This window comes from Corvus hawaiiensis, chromosome 15 (genome assembly GCF_020740725.1).
Source record: "Corvus hawaiiensis isolate bCorHaw1 chromosome 15, bCorHaw1.pri.cur, whole genome shotgun sequence".
Classification (NCBI taxonomy): domain Eukaryota; kingdom Metazoa; phylum Chordata; class Aves; order Passeriformes; family Corvidae; genus Corvus; species Corvus hawaiiensis.
The window spans coordinates 11,435,840-11,458,110 of NC_063227.1; the positions used below are offsets into that span (position 1 = coordinate 11,435,840).

The 22,271-nt window shown below is 39.1% G+C and overlaps 1 protein-coding gene across 2 annotated transcripts; it reads left to right on the plus strand.

Annotated features, from left to right (window-relative positions):
* Positions 1–442: 442 nt before the first annotated feature.
* Positions 443–19,511, plus strand: RAD50 (RAD50 double strand break repair protein). 2 transcript variants are annotated; one of them, XM_048319479.1, is made up of 26 exons: positions 443–487; positions 1,362–1,541; positions 1,942–2,025; positions 2,258–2,409; positions 3,206–3,391; positions 3,537–3,741; positions 4,152–4,280; positions 4,495–4,660; positions 5,355–5,548; positions 6,094–6,300; positions 7,153–7,335; positions 7,539–7,696; positions 8,330–8,505; positions 8,605–8,842; positions 9,335–9,524; positions 10,380–10,506; positions 10,730–10,923; positions 11,228–11,338; positions 11,877–11,969; positions 12,056–12,169; positions 12,936–13,063; positions 13,852–14,076; positions 16,571–16,656; positions 17,064–17,206; positions 18,560–18,693; positions 19,017–19,511. In XM_048319479.1, exons 2-26 carry the CDS (start codon positions 1,413–1,415, stop codon positions 19,201–19,203), a joined length of 3,939 nt encoding a protein of 1,312 aa, XP_048175436.1. In that variant the 5' UTR covers positions 443–487; positions 1,362–1,412; the 3' UTR covers positions 19,204–19,511. The 2 variants fall into 2 exon arrangements, with proteins under 2 accessions (XP_048175436.1, XP_048175435.1); XM_048319478.1 differs by lacking the exon at positions 443–487 and adding an exon at positions 565–801.
* The last annotated feature ends 2,760 nt before the right edge of the window (positions 19,512–22,271 follow it).

The window sequence follows — 22,271 nt, forward strand, 5'->3', positions numbered from 1 at the left end:
TATACCAGGAAAAGGTTTTTCACCCAGAGGGTGGTTGGGCACTGAACAGGGTCCCCAGGGAAGTGGTCACAGCACCAAGCCTGACAGTGCTGAAGAAGCGTTTGGACAAGGCTCTTGGGCAGAAGGTGTGGCTCTTAGGAATGGTGTTGTGCAGGGACAGGAGCTGGACACGATGATCCTTGTGGGTCCTTTCCAACTCAGCTTATTCTGCGATTCTGTGATTTCCAGCTGGGCTTAAACCACAATACCGCCTTAAAACTCCGTCACTCCTCTCTGAGCCCTTAGAGGACTCAGCATCGCGGACACGATGCGCGTATACCGAGGAAATTCTGCGGGCCCAGAGCCCTCAGGCCGCCCGAGAGGCGGTGCGAGTGCGGCGGGCGGGGCCGCCATGGCCGGGGCGGGGCGGGGAGGGGCGAGGCGGACGCGGGGACTGCCGGGGCGCGGGGACTGCCGGGGCGCGGGACGGCGTCAGCGGCGGGCGGAGGTGACTGCGGGGATGGAGAAAAAGCGGCTCGCCGGGCCGGGGGAGCGGTACCGCGGCGGGCTCAGTTCGGCTGCGCTCGGGTGGCGGGTAGGGGAAGGGGCGCCCCAGGGCCTCTTCCTGGAAAACGTCCGCCCGCGGCGCCGTGCGGAGCTCCGGGCGGGAAAGCCCTGGTGGAAGGAAACGCCCTTTCCCGAGCCGAGCCCCGCCGGGCACCCCGGAGGAGCCGCGGGAGGTCCGAGCCTGGGCCATCGGCCCTGTGGAATACCCTCGGAATACGCAGCCGTACACACACCACGCAGACGCGTTTGCAGTGGGTCAGTGACGGGCCTTGGGGTCGGAGTTGCCTTCCCCAGACCCCTCCAGTGCCCGGGGCAGCTCCCACCCGTACACAGCCCAATGGTCTGTGCCTGCCCCATGGCCTGGGAAGGCTCGAGTCTTCCCCTTGACAGCAGGAACTAGTACAAAGTGATGCTGGATATACGTATGAGAAACAGGCATTGACAAAGCTTGCACGGTGTTGGGTGTTGCAGTAAAACAGTCGGTTATCAAAGGGAAAAAAATATTGGAGCTTCTGTTGTGTTTGGGGCATTCTGAAGGCACGTGCATAGTGTTTGTCATGTGGATGGGTTATTTGGGGCCATTGTGTTTGATTTCGTGATACACAGTATGGCACTTGGAGGTGATTAATTTCTCAGTTTGAAACAAATAAGGTTTTGCCTTCATATGTTTTGCACCTTGAGCAGTAACTGAAGAACCTTAGCTGTGTTTTTAAATATATTCATCATATGTTGTGCTTGTATAGGTGTTTAGTCAGCTTTCAGTAATCTGTTGTGATTTCTGCCTACTGGATTTTTCACAAAGCTCTCTTTTACAGGATTTACTGTGTTTACACCTCTGACTTTGGAACAGAAATTGTTCAGCAGAAATGTCGAGGATTGAAAAAATGAGTATCCTCGGAGTGAGGAGTTTTGGGGTAGAGGATAAAGACAAACAAATTATCACTTTCTTTAATCCATTAACTATTTTGGTGGGACCAAATGGTGCAGGAAAAACGGTAAGGCTTGCTGTATTTTTGGATTTGAGCTGTAAATAGGTCTGGAAAGCCTTAACATGTGAATAATAATTTCTACAGAAAGGTATTAATAATACTGCAAAAGTCATGCTGTTTGCTATAAATATTGTGTTGTTTAGCATTATTAGAAATCTGCTTTCATGCCTGGAATTTGCAGAGCACTGGTCGATATATTTTCTTAGAAAATTGATCCAGATCCTGATTAAAACTGCTTTTGCAAAGTATCGTGTTTTCATGACACTCAAAAATTAAAATATTTCTCTCTCTTTATGTATCTAATTCATTTGTGAATGTTCGGGTTGTTACTGTGGATTTGCCTGTAGTCCATCTTTGTTACTCTAAATTTGTCTTTATAACTACATACTTATTTCTGTTTTCTTAGACTATCATTGAATGTCTTAAATATATATCTACTGGTGATTTTCCTCCTGGCACCAAAGGAAAAACATTTGTTCATGATCCAAAGGTAGGTCATAGTGACTAGATGTAACATGTGTTTACTCCTGAGTAAAATACTCCAGTGTACTCAGGTTGTGAATAAAACTGGGATGCTCAAGTCATAGCCAGCCTTGATCTGAAATGAGGAAAAGCAGAGAGCTGGGGGTGGTTAGAACATACCCTACAGTTGGAGAGGCACGTGTTCCTTTGGACCTTGAGGAGAATTGCCCTCATTCTGGTTTTTTTTGCTTCTACCAAAGGTTGCCAATGAAACCGACGTTAGAGCTCAGATTCGGTTACAGTTTCGAGATGTCAATGGGGAGCTCGTAGCTGTCCAGCGCTCCATGGTTTGTACCCAGAAAGGCAAGACGCCAGAGTTTAAAACACTGGAATCTGTCATTACTAGAACAAAGTAAGTTGTCAAGTGTTTTTTCTTACTTTGGCATGAAGATAGGTTTGGATTTGATATATTTTTATGTATCAGGTAAGAGAAAATTACATAATGTATTCCTCAACATAGCTACTAATGCTTTTAGATTATGAAGATGTGTACTTTCATTACTTTATCTGTTAGGTGATTGAAAAATCCTATATCTGATAACTGTGGTGTTAAGAAATCCTTACATCTGTTGACTTACATTTATTTGAAAACTTTATTAATAATAAGGGTGGTGAGGCACTGGCACAGGTTGCCCAGAGAAGCTGTGGCTGCCCCATTTCTGGAAGTGTTCAAGGCCAGGCTGGATGGGGCTTGGAGCAACCTGGTTCTGTAAGTAGCATCCCTGCCCGCAGCAAAGGGAATGAGATGGGTGGTAAGGACTTTTCCAACCCAAATCATTTCATGATTGTAGGATACAGTTTGAAAGTATCATTGTGTGGATATGTTGGCTTTACTTCCTTTAGTACCATTTTCAGTTTCAGATTGGCCCATGTTTAACTCCCATGTCCACTGTTTTAAGTATATTCCCTTAACTCAAGAGCTTTCCTGCTCCCTCTGGTGGTTCCTCAGAAACAGTCTGTGTTCAGTCTGACTTCAAAAATTGGCAGTGTTGAATGCCTTTGTTGAACATGGTAATTATGTGCTTAAAAATTGTTACTTGTTAAATTTTTGAATGGGGATGTTAAAATGAGGTTATACTGTTAAAATGCAGTTCACTTTTTGAAGAACTTGCTAGTAACTTCTTTGGGGATTTTCTTTATCTCCATAGGCATGGCGAGAAGGTCAGTCTGAGTTCCAAGTGTGCCGAAATAGATCGGGAAATGATCAGCGCCCTTGGTGTTTCCAAATCTGTGCTTAACAATGTCATTTTCTGTCACCAAGAAGAATCCAACTGGCCTTTAAGTGAAGGGAAAGCCCTGAAACAAAAATTTGATGAGATCTTTTCAGCAACAAGGTTTTTCCCTTTACTGTGATTAAATAAAAACTAAGTAAAAAATGTCTTCTCATAACATAAATGTTAATGAAAATGTCTAAGATACTGTTTCATACATCAGTATTGCTGTATTGCCAAAGCAGTTGAAATTTTGCTTTTTTTAAAGGTATATCAAAGCACTCGAAGCTCTGCGTCAGGTACGACTGAAACAAAGCTTGAAAGTAAAGGAATGTCAGACAGAACTGAAATATCTAAAACAGAATAAAGAGAAAGCACAGGAAATCCAGGATCATCTCAGCAATAGAGAAGCTCAGCTGGCTGCTTCTAAGGAGAATGTAAAATCAATTGAGAGCCAGCTTGAGCCTCTAAAGGTAATGTCCATGAGGATTATGTTAATACTTTAATACAAAACAATAAAAGAAGTGAAAGATGGATGAATTTCTTGATTAAAATCTTGGATTTTTTTATCTAATCCTTTGCCTTGCAGCAGAATGCAGCACACCTCAACTCACCTGGCAGATGCTGCTCTAATCTGTAAACAGTCACTGAAGGGTTAAGAACAGAATTCTTATAGCAGCATTGGGTTTTTGTCAATTTAAAATCTCTCTCAAAGCTGGCATCTAAAACCATTTTAAGCTTAACTAAAACAAAAACCAAGCTAAAACTTAACATTCCCTATTTTAAAAACATATTTAATAAAACTGGAGGTTTTGCACTTAAAATAATTGATTATGGGATTCATGAACTGATGAGATATTTTACTTACCACATTCTTTTGCAGAGTTCTCTGGCAGCTGTTGAACAGAATCTCACAAAAGTAATGAGGTTGGACAATGATGTGAAGGCCCTTGAGAGCAGAAAGCGGCAGATGGAAAAAGATAATCAAGATTTGCAACAGAAGATGGAAGAGGTTGCCTTTATGACAAAATCTTAGATTATTTTACTTTGTCAGCTTAAGAAAAACAGTTTTCTAGTTTAGCTTGCTGCAGATTTTCCCCCTGTATGTCTTAGTATAGAAATTTTGCACGTGAGGTGTTTGTCTCTTATTTCTATAGTTTTGTTGTGAAAACTATAAATTTTTGAAACATCAATACTTGACTTATAAATTTGTATGTGGTATACAGGTTTTTCAAGGAACGGATGAACAACTAAGGGATAGATACCAGAACCACCAGAGAATAGTGAAGGAGAAGGAGAAGAGATTGTTGGACTGTAAGCGTGATTTAGATAGAGCCACTAAAGAGTGCCAGAGATTTAACAGTGAAAAATCAGAGCTGCTTATTGAACAAGGTATTTTAGACTTCATTTATAGTCTTGTTTTTTAATGTAATTAAGGTATGAAATGGAACTACTGATAATTGAAGTGATCTGAACTGGACAAAACTCCTAAAACAAGTATTAGTTCAGGTTCAGCTGCACAGTGGGGTGTGAGACTCTCGCTGGTGGACAAGTTTTGGTGTTTTTTCTCCTAGAGTTTCTAATGCGCATTTTTTCTGAGCTATAATTACAACATGTAGTACGTTTTGTCTTAAAACGGAGAAAAACTATGAAAGCTGAATGCCCAGCATTCTCCCTGTCTCACATGGGGACTGGGGACAAGTCAGAGGGCTTTAGAGTAATGTTCTTTCAATTGCGTATCCTTTTTTTGATGGATTATGGGAATTTCAGCAAAGTTGTAGTAGTCGAGTCACAGAATATATGCTTACATAAAATATGTTTAGGCTTTGTTTTTTTTTTATCAGAATAATATTTTTAGTGATTTTAGGGGCTTGCTTTTGAATGATTGATTTTTTTAATTAATAAAAATTTAGTTACCTGAAATAGCAATCTCTACCTACAGCTTGTTTTTATTCTGTAGCTTTTTGTGTTGTTCAAAAATACTTCAAGGTTTCAAATGCTTTAGTAGTCACAACTGGCTTTGAATCCTAAGTGTGTCTTCTGCCTCAGTTTTTGAACATTTATGTCACTTGTTCTTTTTGTGAAGGTCGTCTTCAACTGCAGGCAGATCGTCACCAAGAGCACATTGTGACCAGGGATTCCTTAATTCAGTCTCTGGCAGCACAGCTGGAATTGGATGGGTTTGAACGAGCACCTTTCACTGAAAGGCACATTGCCAGTTTTCGCAGGCTGGTGAAGGAGAGACAGGAGAGAGATACAGAAGCTGCAAATCGTATGCTGGTAAGAATATTGTTGTTTAAGTAGTGTAATTTGTATTGGCCATTGGTGTATTATTGGTCCATATGGGTCTTTATGGTGCTGGGAGGAAGTGCTGATGGGGGGGAACTGAAGCTGGTTTTTTCTAGAATTCTTGCTTGTGCCATCTTCATCTTTCCGTGGAAATTAGTTTTGGGATTAGGAGTGGTCATCAAGGCTATTGAACAGGCAGTTCGTTAGAGAGGTTCTTCTAGCAGCCCTCATGCAGGTAGATCACTGATAAGCTCAAAAATCTGAGGAAGAATTACAGTAGACAGCTGTTTTAAAAAGAAACAACTTTTTGTTGAAGTTATGTTCAAAATGGAGTTGCTGTCATGGAACACTACTGGTATGATGCATCTGCATTTTCCTATTAAAAACATTTCAGCAGAAAATTTTGGATAAGTTGTAGTTTTCTCAGTATTTCAATGCTTTACTGTGGTGAATATTGCCACACTAGTGTGAAAAAGTATTTCAAAATACTTTCCTGTGAAAAAATAATGGATGTATTGTTGCTGATCTTCTTTCAGAGAGAATTTGCACAGAAAGAAGCAATGAAACAAAAACAGGTAGATGAAATAAGAGACAAGAAAACTGGATTAGAAAGAACCATTGAGCTGAAATCAGACATTCAAAGTAAGAAAGAAGCAGAGCTGAAGAATGTAAAATGTGAATTGCAGCAGTTGGAGGGGTTTTCAGACAGAATTAGTGAGTTGAATGAGGAAATTGGCAAGACGGTAAGTTAGTGTGCAATTGAAAAAATTACAGAAGCTTGAACTAAAAACTTTCAGCTTTATCATTAAAAAAATATACCAAAACCCATAACCCCCCTTTGATGTTTACTCTTTCAGCTGTGTTTCTGCCCTTTTAATATCCTGTATTCTTTGTCTGTTTAGATAGTGCACCTTTGGGGCAGGGTGTGTTCCTACCTTGTTTTTGTACAGTGCACACGTAGAATATGCTGCTTCTGCTTGATGAGTTGTAAACTGGGTAATAGCACAGCTGGCAATTAGGAGATTGGTTAGTCTTAAATTATTGAGCCAGAAACTTTGAAATTAAAGTTCCATACTACTTACATTTTCAGAGATAACTTGCCTGTGAGATGGACTAGTTGGTTTTAAGTGTTTTATGTGATGAAGTAAAGTTACAAGCATTTTATGTTCCAGCTGAACGGCTGGTTATGCTTTTGTAGCCAAATATTTTGTGGTTTTTAGCAGCATATGAATTCTGCTTGACAGTGTTTTTTCTAGCCTCCTCACTAGGATAATTTCAAATTTAATATACAGTAGATACTAAAATACAGAAATTCAAACTAAATATGAGTGAGCTTCTGGTAAAAGCATGAGCAAGCTGGGGCAGTACTGCATTCCGGGACTGCATCCAATATCTGCTTGGGGCTTTCCTTGCCCCACACCAGTGTCACAGCCTGTGTCCTTCTGCATGTATTCTTTACAAATCTTGTGGCATTCCTGTAACAGCTACTGATGCTGCTGCCAGGTAGCTGAAGAGGTTTCTTCTGTTTCCTTTAGTTAGAACTTCATTGATTTTTGTAATTATTTGTGTCTTCTGGGCTCTTATTTTTTGTGTAGGAACATGAGCTGGAGAAGGCTGAGAGGAACAGTAATGTAGAAACACTCGAACAGGAAGTACAGACTTTGCAAAATGAGAAAATAAACCTGGACAAAGCTCTTAGGAGGTTGGATCAAGAGATGGAGCACTTGAATATACACACCACAACAATTACCCAAATGGAGATGCTGAAGAAAGACAAAGTAATGTTTTTATCAATATCTCATAAGAGAGGGACATGAAATTGATACAGTCCCTCCAACATTTGTGTATTTTTCAGGTGTTTATCAACAATCAGATGTAGAGCTTCTGTCTGACTTCATAGAAGCTATTAGCTTAATGAATGCATTGACTGTTATAAACATGAAGATAGGAGAATTTCATTTAAAATGCTTTGTTTCCCTAGGCAGAGAAAGAAGATCAGATTAGAAAAGTAAAATCAAGACATTCTGAGGAACTAACATCACTGCTGGGATACTTCCCCAATAAAAAACAACTTGAAGACTGGCTTCATGGTAAAAATAAAAAGATTAATCAGACAAGGGATACTCTTGCTAATCTTAAGTAGGTATTAATTTAATTAATTATTTCTCCACAAGTATTTATGTAATTATGAATTTAGTGTTTATTTAGGTATCTGCAAAATCAGAGAAAACATCCTGCAGAGTTCTTGTGATGTAGAGCTGATACAGTTTGTGCTAGTTAATAAAATCACAATATTTGTAGTATGTCAAAGGCAGCACTAAAAGCAGATAGCAAAATAGTGATCTGGAACATCCTTCGTTGTTTGTACTAATTCTAGCTGAATGAATGTGCCTGGGGCTGGAAATTGCTGGTCTTCCAATTTTCTTACAAGTCACAGAGTGGTTAATGACTATATCACAAGTTCATGTGTGATTACCTGTTCCTGATTTCATTTGATTAAATAAAACAGCTAGTTAGAAAGAGTAGGAAGTTTCTCATCTAGAAAATGATGATGATCTAGGAAACAAAAGGGATTTAAAATTAAACACTTGTGCTGTACTTGCATGAATAAAAAGTTGATGCTATAGATTGCCTGAAAAATCAATAAAGAGGAAGTGGTGAATAGTTCTGTAATACCAATTTCAGATTACCTTCCCATGGTTTTTGGTTTTGCTTAAACAGTTTAAATCTGTGGGTTTGGGTAACAAAAACGTTTCTGCATTAATATTTCAGCAAGCAACTGGCATCAGTAGAATATGATAAAACTTATGCCAGTAATGAGCTAAAAAAAAAAGAAGCCCAGTTGTCCCATCATGAAGCAGAACTTTTTGATGTTTGTGGAAGTCAAGATTTTGACAGTGACCTGAACAACCTTCAAGATGAAATTGAAAAAAGTTCCAAACAGCGAGGTAAGTTCATGTATAGCTTTACTTTTTTTCCTGAAACACTAATTTAGCTGATTATGCACTGTTTATTTGACATAAGTCTTCTGTTTGTTTTTCACCCAGCTGTCCTTGCTGGAGCCACGGCAGTTTATTCACAGTTCATTACACAACTGACAGAGGAGAACCAGTCTTGTTGCCCAGTTTGCCAAAGAGTTTTTCAGACAGAGGCTGAACTGCAAGATGTCATTAGTGATCTGCAGTCTAAACTGCGCCTTGCCCCAGACAAACTGAAGTCAACAGAATCTGAGCTTAAAAGAAAAGAGAAAAAACGTGATGAAATGATGAGTCTAAAACCACTGCGGTAAAGTACTAAGCAAAGCATATTGTTGCAGGCTGTTTTCTTTCAAATGCTTTGGTTTTGATTATTAAAAACTATGCAGGCATCAAGGAGGCTTTATTTTAGGGCTGGTTAATTAATTTCAAAATGTCATTGTTGGGATAAATATTTTGAGAGAATTTGAGAATGTATGAGGGTAGAGCTTTGCTTCACAAGAGGGCACTCTTGTTCACTGCTTTATACCTTCTCCAGATCACTTGCTGTAATGAAATTAAAAACCAAAAGAGATTTTGTTTGCTTGTTTGTATCATCTCACATAAAATGAGGGATGTATTACCTTAGCTGGGTATGTAACATAAGCTTAGTTAGATATGGGCAAAGTTAAGGGGATACTATTTTAGCTAAATTTAGTCTTCCACTACTAAATCATATCATGGATTTTGTGATCTTGAATGTCTTCAATTTATGCTGCTGTTTTTGACCAAGGAAATGTTAGGGATTTATATTTCATTTAAGGCAAACTGTAGTTGAACTCCAAGATAAGGAAATTCCAGACCTGAGGAACAAGATCCAGAATGCAAACAGAGATTTAACAGGCCTGAGGCGTGAGATAGAAGAACAGGAATCACTCCTGCAGACAGCTTTGTCTGAGGAAGAAGGTGCCAAAGCACGTTTACAGGATATAACTCTGATGGAAAGGTACCAGGTATGCATTGGTAATTTTTTTTAATATATAAAATTATACTCACTTGCATTTACATATGTAGTTACTCAGTAATATGACAAAACTTTGAGGTCCTTATTTTAAAATGCTTCCAAAGACAGTATAACATAGGTGATCTTGTACTAATAAAATTTCAATTTACAAAACTTTTTTTTTGAGGACCACAGGGTCCCTTGAGTTCTGATTCAGTTCTGTGCTATATGAAAAAAGAGGTGTAATCCAGAACTGAGCGCAACCACAAGCACACACAATACAACCAAAGTGTTTCCAGTCCTCATAGTCATTATAGGTCACTGTATTCCCAGCATCTCACATGTGTTTCCTGGTTCTGTGCCATCTGGATATATGGTAAAGGGAAAGAGAAATCCTGCACTTCTTACTATTCTGGCATAGGAGACTGTTTTGAGCAGTCTTCATGCCTTTATTACCAACAGAAAATCTTTGCTTGACTGAGAACCTTCAGAGGAGCAATTAGAGAACCTGGGGCCAGGCAAAGGACTGAGAGCATTTCATGAGGTGAAGATGTCAGCAGCTCCTGAGACTCCAACAATTCCAGTGTTGCAGGGACAGGTTGCACATGGAAGTGTCCTGAAGTGGGCCGGGGATGTCAAAGGTCTGTGCATCCTTATTGACTGATTCCATCTGCAATTAGGAATTCCAGTTCCTAGCAGCTGACATAACCCTCCTGCTAATGATGTGACATTGCTCCAGAAGAGAGGGTATATTTGAAGGTCTTGAGTGCCTCAAGCCCTGAGCTTGTTCTTATGTGCCAAAGACAAAAAAATACATTGTTAAACATTAATATAGTAGTAATGGTACTTTTCCTCATGCTTTCAGACTGATATTAGGGATGTTGAACGAAAAATTGCTCAGCAGGAGGCTAAGCTGCTAGGGGTCGATTTAAGTAGAACTGTGCTTCAAGTAAGCCAAGAAAAACAAGAGAAAAAACACTTGTGGGATACAGGTAGGTCTTACAAACCTGTTATTTCATTTTTATATGGAAAGTAGTGTTCCAAAATTCTTGCCATTAAAATTTTAGTTTACTTATTTTACATTCTCAAATAATTGTATTCTCCTAGTTCGTTGTTACTGGTATTTGGAGTCATACCAGCTTAATTTACAGATGAATTTTCATAAGGATTACAATAATGGTTTTAATAACAGTGACTGTTTGTTTTCGTCTGCAGTTACTGGTAAAATTGAGTTAAATCAAAAACTCAAGCAGGACCAGCAAAGCCAGATTCAGCAGCTGAAGAGTGCAGTTAATGAGCTCAAAGCAGAGAAGCTGCAGATTGTCAGCAGCATGCAGCGGCGGCAGCAGCTGGAGGAGCAGACTGTGGAGTTAACCACTGAGGTTCAGTCCTTATACAGAGAGATCAAGGTGAGAAATACTCTTAATTGTCTAACCCTTAGCTTTGCTGGCCTTGAAATAAAAAAATAATAATCTTGTTATACTTAATATTGTCTCTAGTCCTAGAAAAGGATTTCTAAATGTTTGTCCTGTGCTGCTATTGTATATCTTTGGGAATTTCCAGAACTTTTTTAATACATATTTTCACATTTTCTTTTTTTAATACACCCAAAAAAGAAATAAGTAACCACATTACTTTTTTTACTGCTTGAAAAATTATTGATCTTTACCAGAGTCTGAAAATAAAACCTACTTTTTTCCAACTACTTTTCAGGAAGCAAAAGAGCAGGTACTTCCTTTGGATGCCATGTTAGAGAAATTACAGCAGGAGAAGGAGGATCTAGTGAATAAAAGGACTGCAAGTAATAAAGAAACACAAGAGAAGGTTTGTTTGCTCTTGGCATAGCTGTGAGATAGGATTAGATATTGTTTTTCAGGCATGGATGGAAGCTGTGGTACTGAGTTTGCTTTTAGGAAACGTCGGTGACTCCAGCAGATGCTTTGGATTGATGGAGCTTTCAGGGAAGAAAAGAAACATGTTCAGGACATGAACTCAATTGTAATTAACCTTTGGCAGTCTTGACAAAAGGCTTCTTGGCACATTTGGCAATATTTAGTGACTGATGGCATTCAAAAGCCCTTCCTAATAGACCCAGGAGGAACAGCAAGGATGACCATCACCCATCCTTGCCAAGAGACACACGGGTTTTTCCCAGGTTAAGTGGCCCTCATTCGTTTTGGGAAACATTTTCATGCTTATAAGGAGTATTGGGATTTTAGAAGCTGAAGACTTTATTAGAAAACTAAAGGGAGTTATGATAAGGAATTGTACTTGGGCAGGAGTGTTACCCGGTATCTTTGATGCAGAGCATATCTGTTCTTGAACATAAGACCATATTTCATTTGAAATCTTTCCTTTGCAGATGAATGGCATAAATGAGAAAGTTAAAGATATAAACACGTATGTGAAAGAAATTGAAAACTATATTCAACAAGGAAAAGAAGACTATAAAAAGGTAATCTAAAAACCAGTCAATAAAAAGTTAGCATCAAAAGTACTTTTGTTTTTAAATCATATACCATTTTCCTCATATTTCTTTAGCAAAAGGAGTCTGAACTTGATGAAGTAAATTCTCATTTGGCTGCCTGTGAGAAACAGAAGGAAAAGATAAGTAAAGAGATGGAAATGACCCGACAAGATATTGACACTCAAAAGGTGGATATATTGTTTAAAGTATATTTGGCATAGTTGAAATAATTCCTAGTTTTGGTTTGTCTGCCTATGTCTGTAGTGGTGTGAAATTAGCTTCCTCTTGATTTATTTGATCAGTTGTTCGTCAGGATAGCTGCTATACGTGCATTAGGCTGAAAATAGTTTTGAGATTTGTATGTGCAAATTTAAAAATCATTTATCTCTAACTATCATCTTACGGTATTTCTAAGAGTTCAGTCTGGTGGGATAGTACTCAGCATTTTCAGGAGTATCTTTATGTGGAAGATACCTGCCTTTATAAGTACAAACTGCAGGTACCAAAAGTTTCTTGCTACTCCAGATTTGTCATGTGTATAATTCTTGTGTATATGTTTCAAATACTGTTTACATTCCGTATAGGAAATATGTCTTTCCCCATTCTACCCCTTCAATTACTGTCTACTCTTGTAGAACTGAGATAGAGTACTTGGTTAAATCTCAAACTACTTGTCCTGGTTGGAACATGGATTAATATTCTCAAAAAGAACGAGTCTTGCATTCAGTTGTGACAGTGAACACTGTCATTCCAGTTTGAAAGATGAAATAATATTGCTGGTTTCCATTATACTCTATTTCTAGGACAAGGTAAGTTCTCACTGTGATAATTTTTGTTGTTGTCAATTATTTTATACTTGCAGCATGTTTTAGAGTTGTGCAGAATTCATACATTTGTAATCAATAAGCAACATACTGAAACATTATACAATTTCTTGCTTTCTTTTGGTGCTAGATACAGGAAAGATGGCTGGAGGATAATCTCACTTTGAGGAGGCGGAATGAAGAGCTAAAAGAAGTTGAAGACAATATAAAACAACTTACAAAAGAGATGGGAGAAATGAAAGTCCCCCAGATGAAAAAGTAAGCACCTTCAAAACAGAATGGTGTGCTTTGCACAAGAATTCATTGAATGTCTGAATGTTGTAGTCACTGTGTTTTAGTGTGTCCTGGTCCACTTTTCCCCCCATTCATACAGAGTACTTCGTCCTTGACACCTCTGTTTGCTTCATATCCCTGTGATGACAGTGTAAATGACTCCGTGAAATGGTACAGTGCTTCTGGCTGGAAATAGAGATATCTGCTCATTCCTGTTCCAATCCAATCCTTTTCATGATGTTTACTGAGAAATCCACATTTAAATAATTCATGCTTCTGGATAAGAGTATTTAGTTTTCATTTTCAGTCTGCTCACTTAGTTCCCAGCAGCAAATTTTATGTTTACTTCAGTAGTTTAGTAATAGTTGCTTAGATACTAAACACTTTGGAAAAGTAATCACCCCTTTTCTGGTTCTTGCATGTGAAATATTTATGTAGCATGCTGGAGCTTACCCAGTAATTCATCTATTTTGCTCAGTATCCATTTATAAAATTAATTTTTTTTTTGTTTCTGCATATAGCACTTTAGTATTTGAGCTTGACAACTTGCTTCTCCCACTCAGAATAGTGATTTGAATATGTTCTTAGCAAACTTAAAACTATTTTTATTTCAATAGTGTATTCATTTCAGTGGCATTATAGTTTTAACTGTTACAGACTTTATAGATATGATACAATGAGCTGCTGTTTAACATAAACTCAAAATTAGAACCCTGGTTAAAAAATTGAAACACTAAATACAAAATACTTGTGTATCAATTATGGTTTCACAGTGAACAAAAACATCTGGAGGAGAAAATAGAATCTCTGAAAAGGAACCATCACGTTGCACTTGGCCGCCAGCGTGGGTTTGAGGAGGAGATTGTTCGCTTTAGAAAGGAGCTCAGAGAGCCACAATTCAAAGATGCAGAGGAAAAATACAGGGACATGATGATTGTCATGAGAACAACAGAGCTGGTGAACAAAGATCTGGACCTTTATTACAAGGCTCTTGATAAGTAAGTATTGTCAAATGAGGATGATTCTTAAATGTTTCCATCTTTATTGGTATTGATAACCTTGGTGCAAAGCAGCTTTCAATTCCAGGCTTCCAGGGTAACTCAGAAAATTGCTATGATTCCTTGAGATATATAATAATTTCTCTTTATAAATTCTGGCATTTAAATATTAAGAAGACATAACAAGGTATAACTTCCTTAGTAAATTAATGAAACTATACTGGAAACTACACAGGATTGGTATGATGTAGGAAATTTGTAAGTTAATGTCTGTAATGTACATATATTAAATGCATTGATGGTAATAATTGGAATTTAATACAGTCATAGGTAAGTCTGGTATTTGTATTCCCAATTCTCTGTAAGACTTATTTGAAGTTTTGGTTGTACATTTTAGGACTTAATTTGCAGCACAGCAATTGGAGAGAGATAAGGAAAGGTGAAATTGATGTTTAAATCCTTTATTTTTAACTTGGGCCCTTCTACTTTTGTTTCTATAGCAATATATTTTATCATCTTCTGGTCATATCTTAACATGCATAAGATATGCCAGGTAGATTTCTTGTTTCTCATGACAGCTTCTCAGGTAAATAATTGTGTTTTAAAGAATATTACAATATAGAGGGGTTTTTTCTCCTTTTCCAGTGTGGGTGGTTTTGTGTTTATATTAAAGAAGGTAAGATCATTAGAAACATGTCTGGCATTTGATGGAAAGTTTAGCAAATTTGTGCTTGTTTCTGTTTCCTCTGGAAGCTTGTTTGCTGGTTGTGGACTGACTGGCCAAAAAGGGCATCTCAAAATTTGTAACCGTATACAAAATGAAACATGTGGCTCCTAAAAACCCTATTTGTTTGTTTGTAACGATGGAATAGTAGTGAACAACTTGATGGACAATAAGGGAGGATTTTTGAATCAGTGGATACATCCAGGAAATAGTAAACTGGTGCTCAGTGGTAGAAAGATAAATATTAGGAACAAAAAAAGAGAAAGAGAGAAAGATAAATATTTTGGCCACTGTAGGCATTCTCAATACACCCATGTCTTGAATAAAGTATGGAATTCTGGCCTTCTATTTAAAAGCAGTGCTGGAAAAAGGAGCACAGAAGAGTAATTACGTGGTTGAGGATACAGCATAATGGTCAAGAAGAGAAACAAAATAAATGAGATCTTTCCAAGTTGAAAGGACATTCTAGAGGAACCCCATTCTAAGCTAGTTTGATAATAACATTAAATAAAGTAAACATAATACTAGAATGTAAGCTAATCCAAAATTTATTGTGTGAAGATCTAATTTGTTCAGAGTGTGTATAAGTCTTCCCTTTCAGCTGTAATGGAAATGCACTCCAAGAATTTCCTTTTTAGATTTTTTTTGTATGGTATCAAATCATCTATTGTTTCTATTTAAGGCTAAACAGGAAAACAGTCTTGTAATTTCAAGAAAAATAGATAAGCATCACTTAGCGGTAATCATCTGAAAAATCGGTGAGACAAAATGCTAACTCCAATGGCCAAACCTGTATCTGTGGCTGGGAAAACCAACATTTTGGGTGTTCCATGCTATCAGATGATCTTTATTTACTTTATTTAGATTTATGATAAATTTTGATGAGGAATGCATTCTTGGGGTTAAGTAAATAGTTGAAAACATTTCAGTTTTACTTAACAAAACTTAATAGAGTTGATACCTCAGTATTCCCCAGAACAGGTGAAAGAGCAAAGGTAGAAAAAGCATATGTAAAAATCCATTTCAGAAGGATATTTGAGAGAAGACTATATTGCCATAAAGTTAGTGAGCATTTTTTTTCTTTACAGAGTAGCTTTTCTTTAAAAAGCCAAGTTAGAAATGCAGTGTCCTGTCCTTTTCTGAGTGCTTTGTAAGATTTCATGAACTAATGTCATGCTGTTATGTTAACCAGAGAAATTAAATTTAAAATTATTAATGATTATCCTGTGTTACTCTTGCTGCTAAAGAGAAAAGTAGTGCTTGTCACAATGCCTGTTTGGGTAATCACAAATTATATTCTCAGTAGGAATTCTCTGCTCTGAGGAGACTTTAGGTTCTCCTTTCCTGCTGTTGTTTGCCCTGTTGGGTGAGGGTGACTGTGCCAAAGAGTAACACTCCTGTTCTGGAAAGCTTAACATCAGATTCATCTTCTTGGTGTCAGCTTGAAAATAAATCTCACACATAAATCATAAATCTCTTAAAAAGTCAGGTAAAGTCATTCTCCATTGAGTGACTGCAAATATATTTGTCATCATTACTTTCCTACTTCTTAAAACTGAGCTGTTTGTGAGCATAGAATTATTTATGCAGTGGCATGTTGTTACTCCTTAGGTACTTCTCCATCCAAAATAAAATAGTATTTTCTACATTTTTAGTAAAAGTATTAAGGGAATGGAAAGGGAGCTGCCACCTGCCTTAAAGCCCCCAGCAGTCCGTAGCAGCCCATGGTTGCATCTCTAACAATTTGCCTTCTTTGCTGTTGTTTTTCAGAGCAATAATGACATTTCATAGCATGAAAATGGAAGAAATCAACAAAATAATTCGAGACCTGTGGCGAAGCATTTACAGAGGACAAGGTATGTAATAATTTTTTTTAAGTTTTACCCATATGTATCCATTTGATATTGAGCACTGCATATGGAAAAGTGTTTGTTCACAAGATGGGAAATAGCTGGTTCCATTCTAAAGGCTGTATCTGTTCTTCACCACTATAATCTTTCATTGCACGTTATATAGTAACGTGCAGGATAAATTGAGGTAATTTTCACTTTCCTGTGTTTTCCAAAGGTTAGGTTTCTTTGAGACAGGGGAAGTGCATGAGTTCATTCCTTCAATTTTGGAAAAATTAATTGCCAATCTATCAGTGGGAGTTCTGAACTGAATTTTTGTTGTCACTACATACTATACCTCTCATCTCCCATTAATCCAATGATATTTTTTGAGATCTTTGATAATGCAAAAACTGTCTCCTTCCCATTTTCAGATATTGAATATATAGAAATTCGCTCTGATGCAGATGAGAATGTCTCAGCCACTGACAAAAGAAGAAATTACAATTACAGGGTAGTAATGGTGAAGGGAGATACGGCACTGGATATGCGAGGAAGATGTAGTGCTGGGCAAAAGGTAATGGCTCTTTATCTTCAGTACACGCACAATAACAGGGATTCTGAAAACTGACTCAGGTGAATGCAGGAATCAAGTGACCAAAGAACAGGCAGCTCCGACTCTTAATTTATTACTGCGTACCACTTTCCTTCACTGTGTCTGGGTGACAATATATGAACAATATATGACTCTGAACATCTGAACCCTGTTTTGGGCTGCCAAAATCCATTGTTTCAAATGGGCACTAGGCTGATTCCCTGCAGGAGTGAAGGGTTTGACTTCCCTCTCTCCTCAAGTTCAAGTCCTCCCATTTTGTCTCTTCCTAGTTACCACTGAGGTTTCCTCAGCTTCAGGTCTATTGATTTGCTCCGGTTTTTTTTCTTTCTGAGCCCTTGGTCTTCTTTTTGCAACTGCATCTACTTCTAAGTTGATAGGACATCTCTTCCTCCAAGTTATGCTGCTTTCACCTGCTGCTGACTATAACCTTTCATTTCATGTCACCAATATCACACCTAGCCATACTTCCAGGCATTGCATTTCCTCCTGTGCTGTCAGCTCGCAGCTCTGTGGTCTGCCCATTCAGCTTCAATAGCACACACTGGCCAAGTGGCCTGATGACACACCAGCTGTGACAATGTGGTCAGAGGTTCATCACAGTTAACCACACCCACACATGTTGAGGGTTGTTTCCACCTGTCTGTTCTATTAAATGTGTCCTCTCCTAGAGTAGTTTAGGATGTTGGCGTTAGAGTCCTATGTAAATGAGAGTGAAACTTGAACAAGTTTCTTAGCTGAAATTCTGAGAATTCTTCTTTGATCATCAAATGTGATGCCAGCAGTTGTGATAATTGGAAAATATTTTTGGTAGCACAGTTTCCATTGAGTGTTCTGTAATTTTTAGTAGCTCAGTAGATCTTGTAAATATGATTACGCATGTTGATGCAAAACTAACATGGTGGTAAAATCCTACTGTCTTCCATTTTAGTAAGTAGTCAGGAGTTCAGTAACTCAAACTTAGTAATATGCAGACAAATTTCCACCCTCCCTCCTGTAGTGGGGTGGGCTCAAGCAGAGTGTAGGGGTAATGCAAACAGCAGTGTTGTAGCTTCTTTACCCCAGATTAGAATTCTTACTTCCAATATCTTCTGAATTTTGAGTACTTCTTTGTAGAGTCAATCTTTGAATTCAAACTTGAAGTTTCAATGTAGTTTTTCAGTAATTAATTAGTTATTGTCATTTTGTGAACTGTCAGCACATTGTTCTGTAAACTTCAGCCACGGTTTGTAATGGCATTAAAAACAGGTTGTTACATGTAGACCCTCTTTAAACAGTTTGAAGCTTGAGATTTTCATGTTTTTTCCTTTCCCTCAGGTGCTTGCTTCTCTCATCATTCGCCTTGCTCTAGCAGAAACATTCTGTCTCAACTGTGGCATTCTGGCCCTAGACGAGCCTACAACCAACCTTGACCGAGAAAACATTGAGTCCCTGGCACATGCCCTGGTAGAGTAAGTGAGCTCTCCTTGTGGTGCTTAACAGTGGGTATTTTTCAATACCCAGTTGGCAGTAGTTAATTATATTTTACGCTGGCTTATCTTTGTTGAGAGTAGTTTTAGATTCCATCTCTATCTGGAAAAGAAAAAAATATTTCTTGCATAATTTGAGGGGGTTTTTTATGTGGGTAAAAAGAGTGGCTCATCAGGATTAGATTGCTCAATGGTTTATGTCATTCATTATCAATAAGGAAATATTTTTGTGCTTTGTATTTGCAAGTTCTCTAATGCTAACATGGGATTTAGATAAATGCACACTCAATAATATCTCTCTGTAGGATAATAAAGAGTCGCTTACACCAACGCAACTTTCAGCTTCTGGTGATTACTCACGATGAAGATTTTGTTGAACTTCTGGGCCGTTCTGAGTATGTGGAAACATTCTACAGGATAAAGAAGAACATTGACCAGTGCTCTGAGATCGTGAAATGCAGTGTCAGCTCCCTAGGCTCCTATGTTCATTAGACTGCAACGTAATTACATATTATAGACAGCATAACCTGATACATTATACACTCCCTGACTTGATAAGAGGTCAGTGTAGGTGTCTGAAAATGTAGTTCCTTTGTATCATATTCTGTTGAAGATTTGTAACAATTTTAGCCAGAGTCTAAAACTGTGAGACTTTTATACTTCTTATCTTTCCACATATTTCTGTGCCTGGGTTTAGGAATCACCATCATTCGAAAGAATTTAAATGAATATGACATAGTTAAATTTTGATGTATTTTATGCTTTAAAAGTGAAAATAAAGTTGTGATGTTCTTTGTGGATGTCCTGCTGGGGAGATCCAGTTGCAGAATCTCTGGAGTAGCTATAGCTCAGTGGAATATGGCTTGCTCTCCATCCCTGGCAAGGTCAGCAGTGCTGGGTGTCGCTTTGGTTGAAGGTGTGTTCATTGCTACCCCACCTAATCTACCCAAAATTCACAAGCTTCAAAGAACTTTTACTGCTTTCTCTGCAAGGTAACCTAACTCTGGCTGTTCAAAGACAGAATCTTCCCCAAGTCAGCTTTGCTTCAGAATAAAGCAAAGGCCCATCTCTAACCAGATGAAGGAGTGAATTCTCTGCTCAGTGAGTTATGTCCTGATTCTTCATGGCAATGTCTGCAAACAGGAAAATGGAACATAAGTGCCTCAGAGAGTTAGGTTGTGTGAATGCTGAACTTCACCTGCCCTGCTTTGAGTTCTTCCTGAAGCTCTTTTCCTTGGTGTGATAACACCCAGGGGCCCTATAGCTTGACAGCCCCAGGGAACCCACTTCTCAGTGGGAGTGACAATGGAAAGCCACAGGGGTGGTCTGCTGCAAAATGCAAAGGGCCTGATTATCAAGAGTCCTGAGGTTGCACACAAGTTCCTCATGCTTGCTGCTTCCGAAGCCACGCAAGCCCTGAGGGGAGGGATTTCTGGGTCCCTGTTTCTTTGTAATCAAGTCAGGGGCTACCTTGAATTCTTGGTAAGTGTCCACAAACAGAAGCTGGACTTAAAATTCTTTGAAACCTCAGTCAATGGTGTATGACCAAAGCACAATTTCAGAGGAAGAATCTTTAAACCACCATGAAAGAAAGTTAATTTCTGTAACATCAGGACATTTCTCCTTGGCAAATGTTTGAGTGAGCCTTAGAACATTGGATGTTGTCTTCCTCCTCTGCCAGGGTGCAGGAATCCCTTTTTTTTGCAGGGATAGGGAGCAGTTGACATGGGAGGGGTGCAAGCAGACCTGGCTTGTATAGACAGGGCCTGGGGCTGGCTGAGCATGATAGACCAGAGCCTTTGCCCCTGGAGATGGTGCAGCTGTGCCCCTCACATTACCATCACACACCCCCAACATCACCTCCTGAGGGGTCTGGATATCTGCACAGAAAAGGACAGAGCCCAGTATACCCCTACTCTGGTTCTTCTCTATGGCAAAGGCTCTTAGGCCTCAGCCTTGGCCAAGGTGAGTGGCAGTAGGTGCCTTAAAGTGTGATGGCAGAAACCAAGATCTTCAGCTAAGGATTATTTCCACCTAAATTTTCTAAAACTGGAAGCTACCAGTGTCAGGGTGACCCCAGTCATTGGGAAACCACTCAAAGATAAGAAAATGAATGGGACTTCCTAGCAATTACGCTTTCACCAATTCCCCAAAAAAGCAATGAACACACAGCTGGGGGGGGGGGGGGGGGGGGAGAGTAGGAAAAGGAAAATGCTACTACCCTGCATTATGTTTGCAGTTTTAAATAAGAAGCTTCACTGACTCTAGTACTACTTCCTGAAGGGAAATTTTCTTAAAGATACAATCAACAGAAAAAAAAATGCTTTGTCTTTTCAGATTTTCCTGTACAACCTATTTATTTTAGCATGACATGTACACCCCAGCTCTGCACTGTCACCAGAAGCAACTCCCTAACCTTTGTAAGTTCTGTCCTACTTTTTCCCAAGTTAAGGCCATAGCTCACAGTTCCTCTATGAAGTACTTTGGGTACATTTTTGCCTAATCAGCCTTTCCCAAGTTTATGCTCACACATACTTTGATATTAAACATTTTGCCAGAACATAGGGAAAACACAAGAAATGTAGTGGGAAACCAACCTCTCCTATATCAAATAAATTAAAATGATAAAAAATAACCCACTGAATAATTTGAATAATCCATAGGCTCCTTGACAGCCAAAAGCATGGAAAAGAGACTCTGCCAGCCCCATGGTTTTCATGTGGACTAGAAAACAAAAAACAGGCTTATGTAAATTAAGTGTAGGAGAAACTTCAAACACTTTCATGATATTCTGCTGTTGATGGGTACCTTGGGACAGTGAGGGCAAAAATGGGCCCAACTGCTCCAGCCATGGCGGTGCTGCCACCTCTCCCATGCCCACCGGAAGCAGCAGCAGATGGGTACAGTCAGCCGCCCCCAGCGCCACGTCAAGGGGATCCCTGCTCTGCCACAGCTTCCTGCCCTGTCACACAGGGACAACCTCCACCCACGGCGGGAGGGCTGGAGGGGAGGGTGGCACAGGAGCAGAACATCCCAGGAGAGGTGTTCTTGCCCCTACGTGATGCTACACAAAGTGCAGAACCAAGCGGAGATGTTCTATGGCAAACAAGGCACAGATTTATTGCTGTAATTCACTGGGCAGGTGGCAAAGTGGTGAAGAAAGTTTTTGTCTACTTCCCATTTTGGGTGGAGTGGGGGTGGATTTTCAGCAGGGAGATCACAGCACCCATCCTCCAGACAGCAATCCATGCACACACCTCACAGAAACAGGCACACACTCAGATACATGACGGTTAAAAGCCAAAAATAACAGCTGCAAAATAACAGTATCAAGTCAGCAGAATTGCCGTTGGTTCATGAGCCGAGATTCAGGCAGTTGCCTTGGATGGTAATTGCAAAGCCACTTGTCTGAGGGCACCAAACACCAACTCTGCCTGTTGGCCTGGAAGGGTTGATTGAGTGCAAATCCCTTCCAAGAAATTTGGTCTGGTTGCAGCCTCAGTTCTGGCAAATGCTTTTGGAGCCAGGGATGTACAGGAGATGGAGGGCTTTGGCATGCA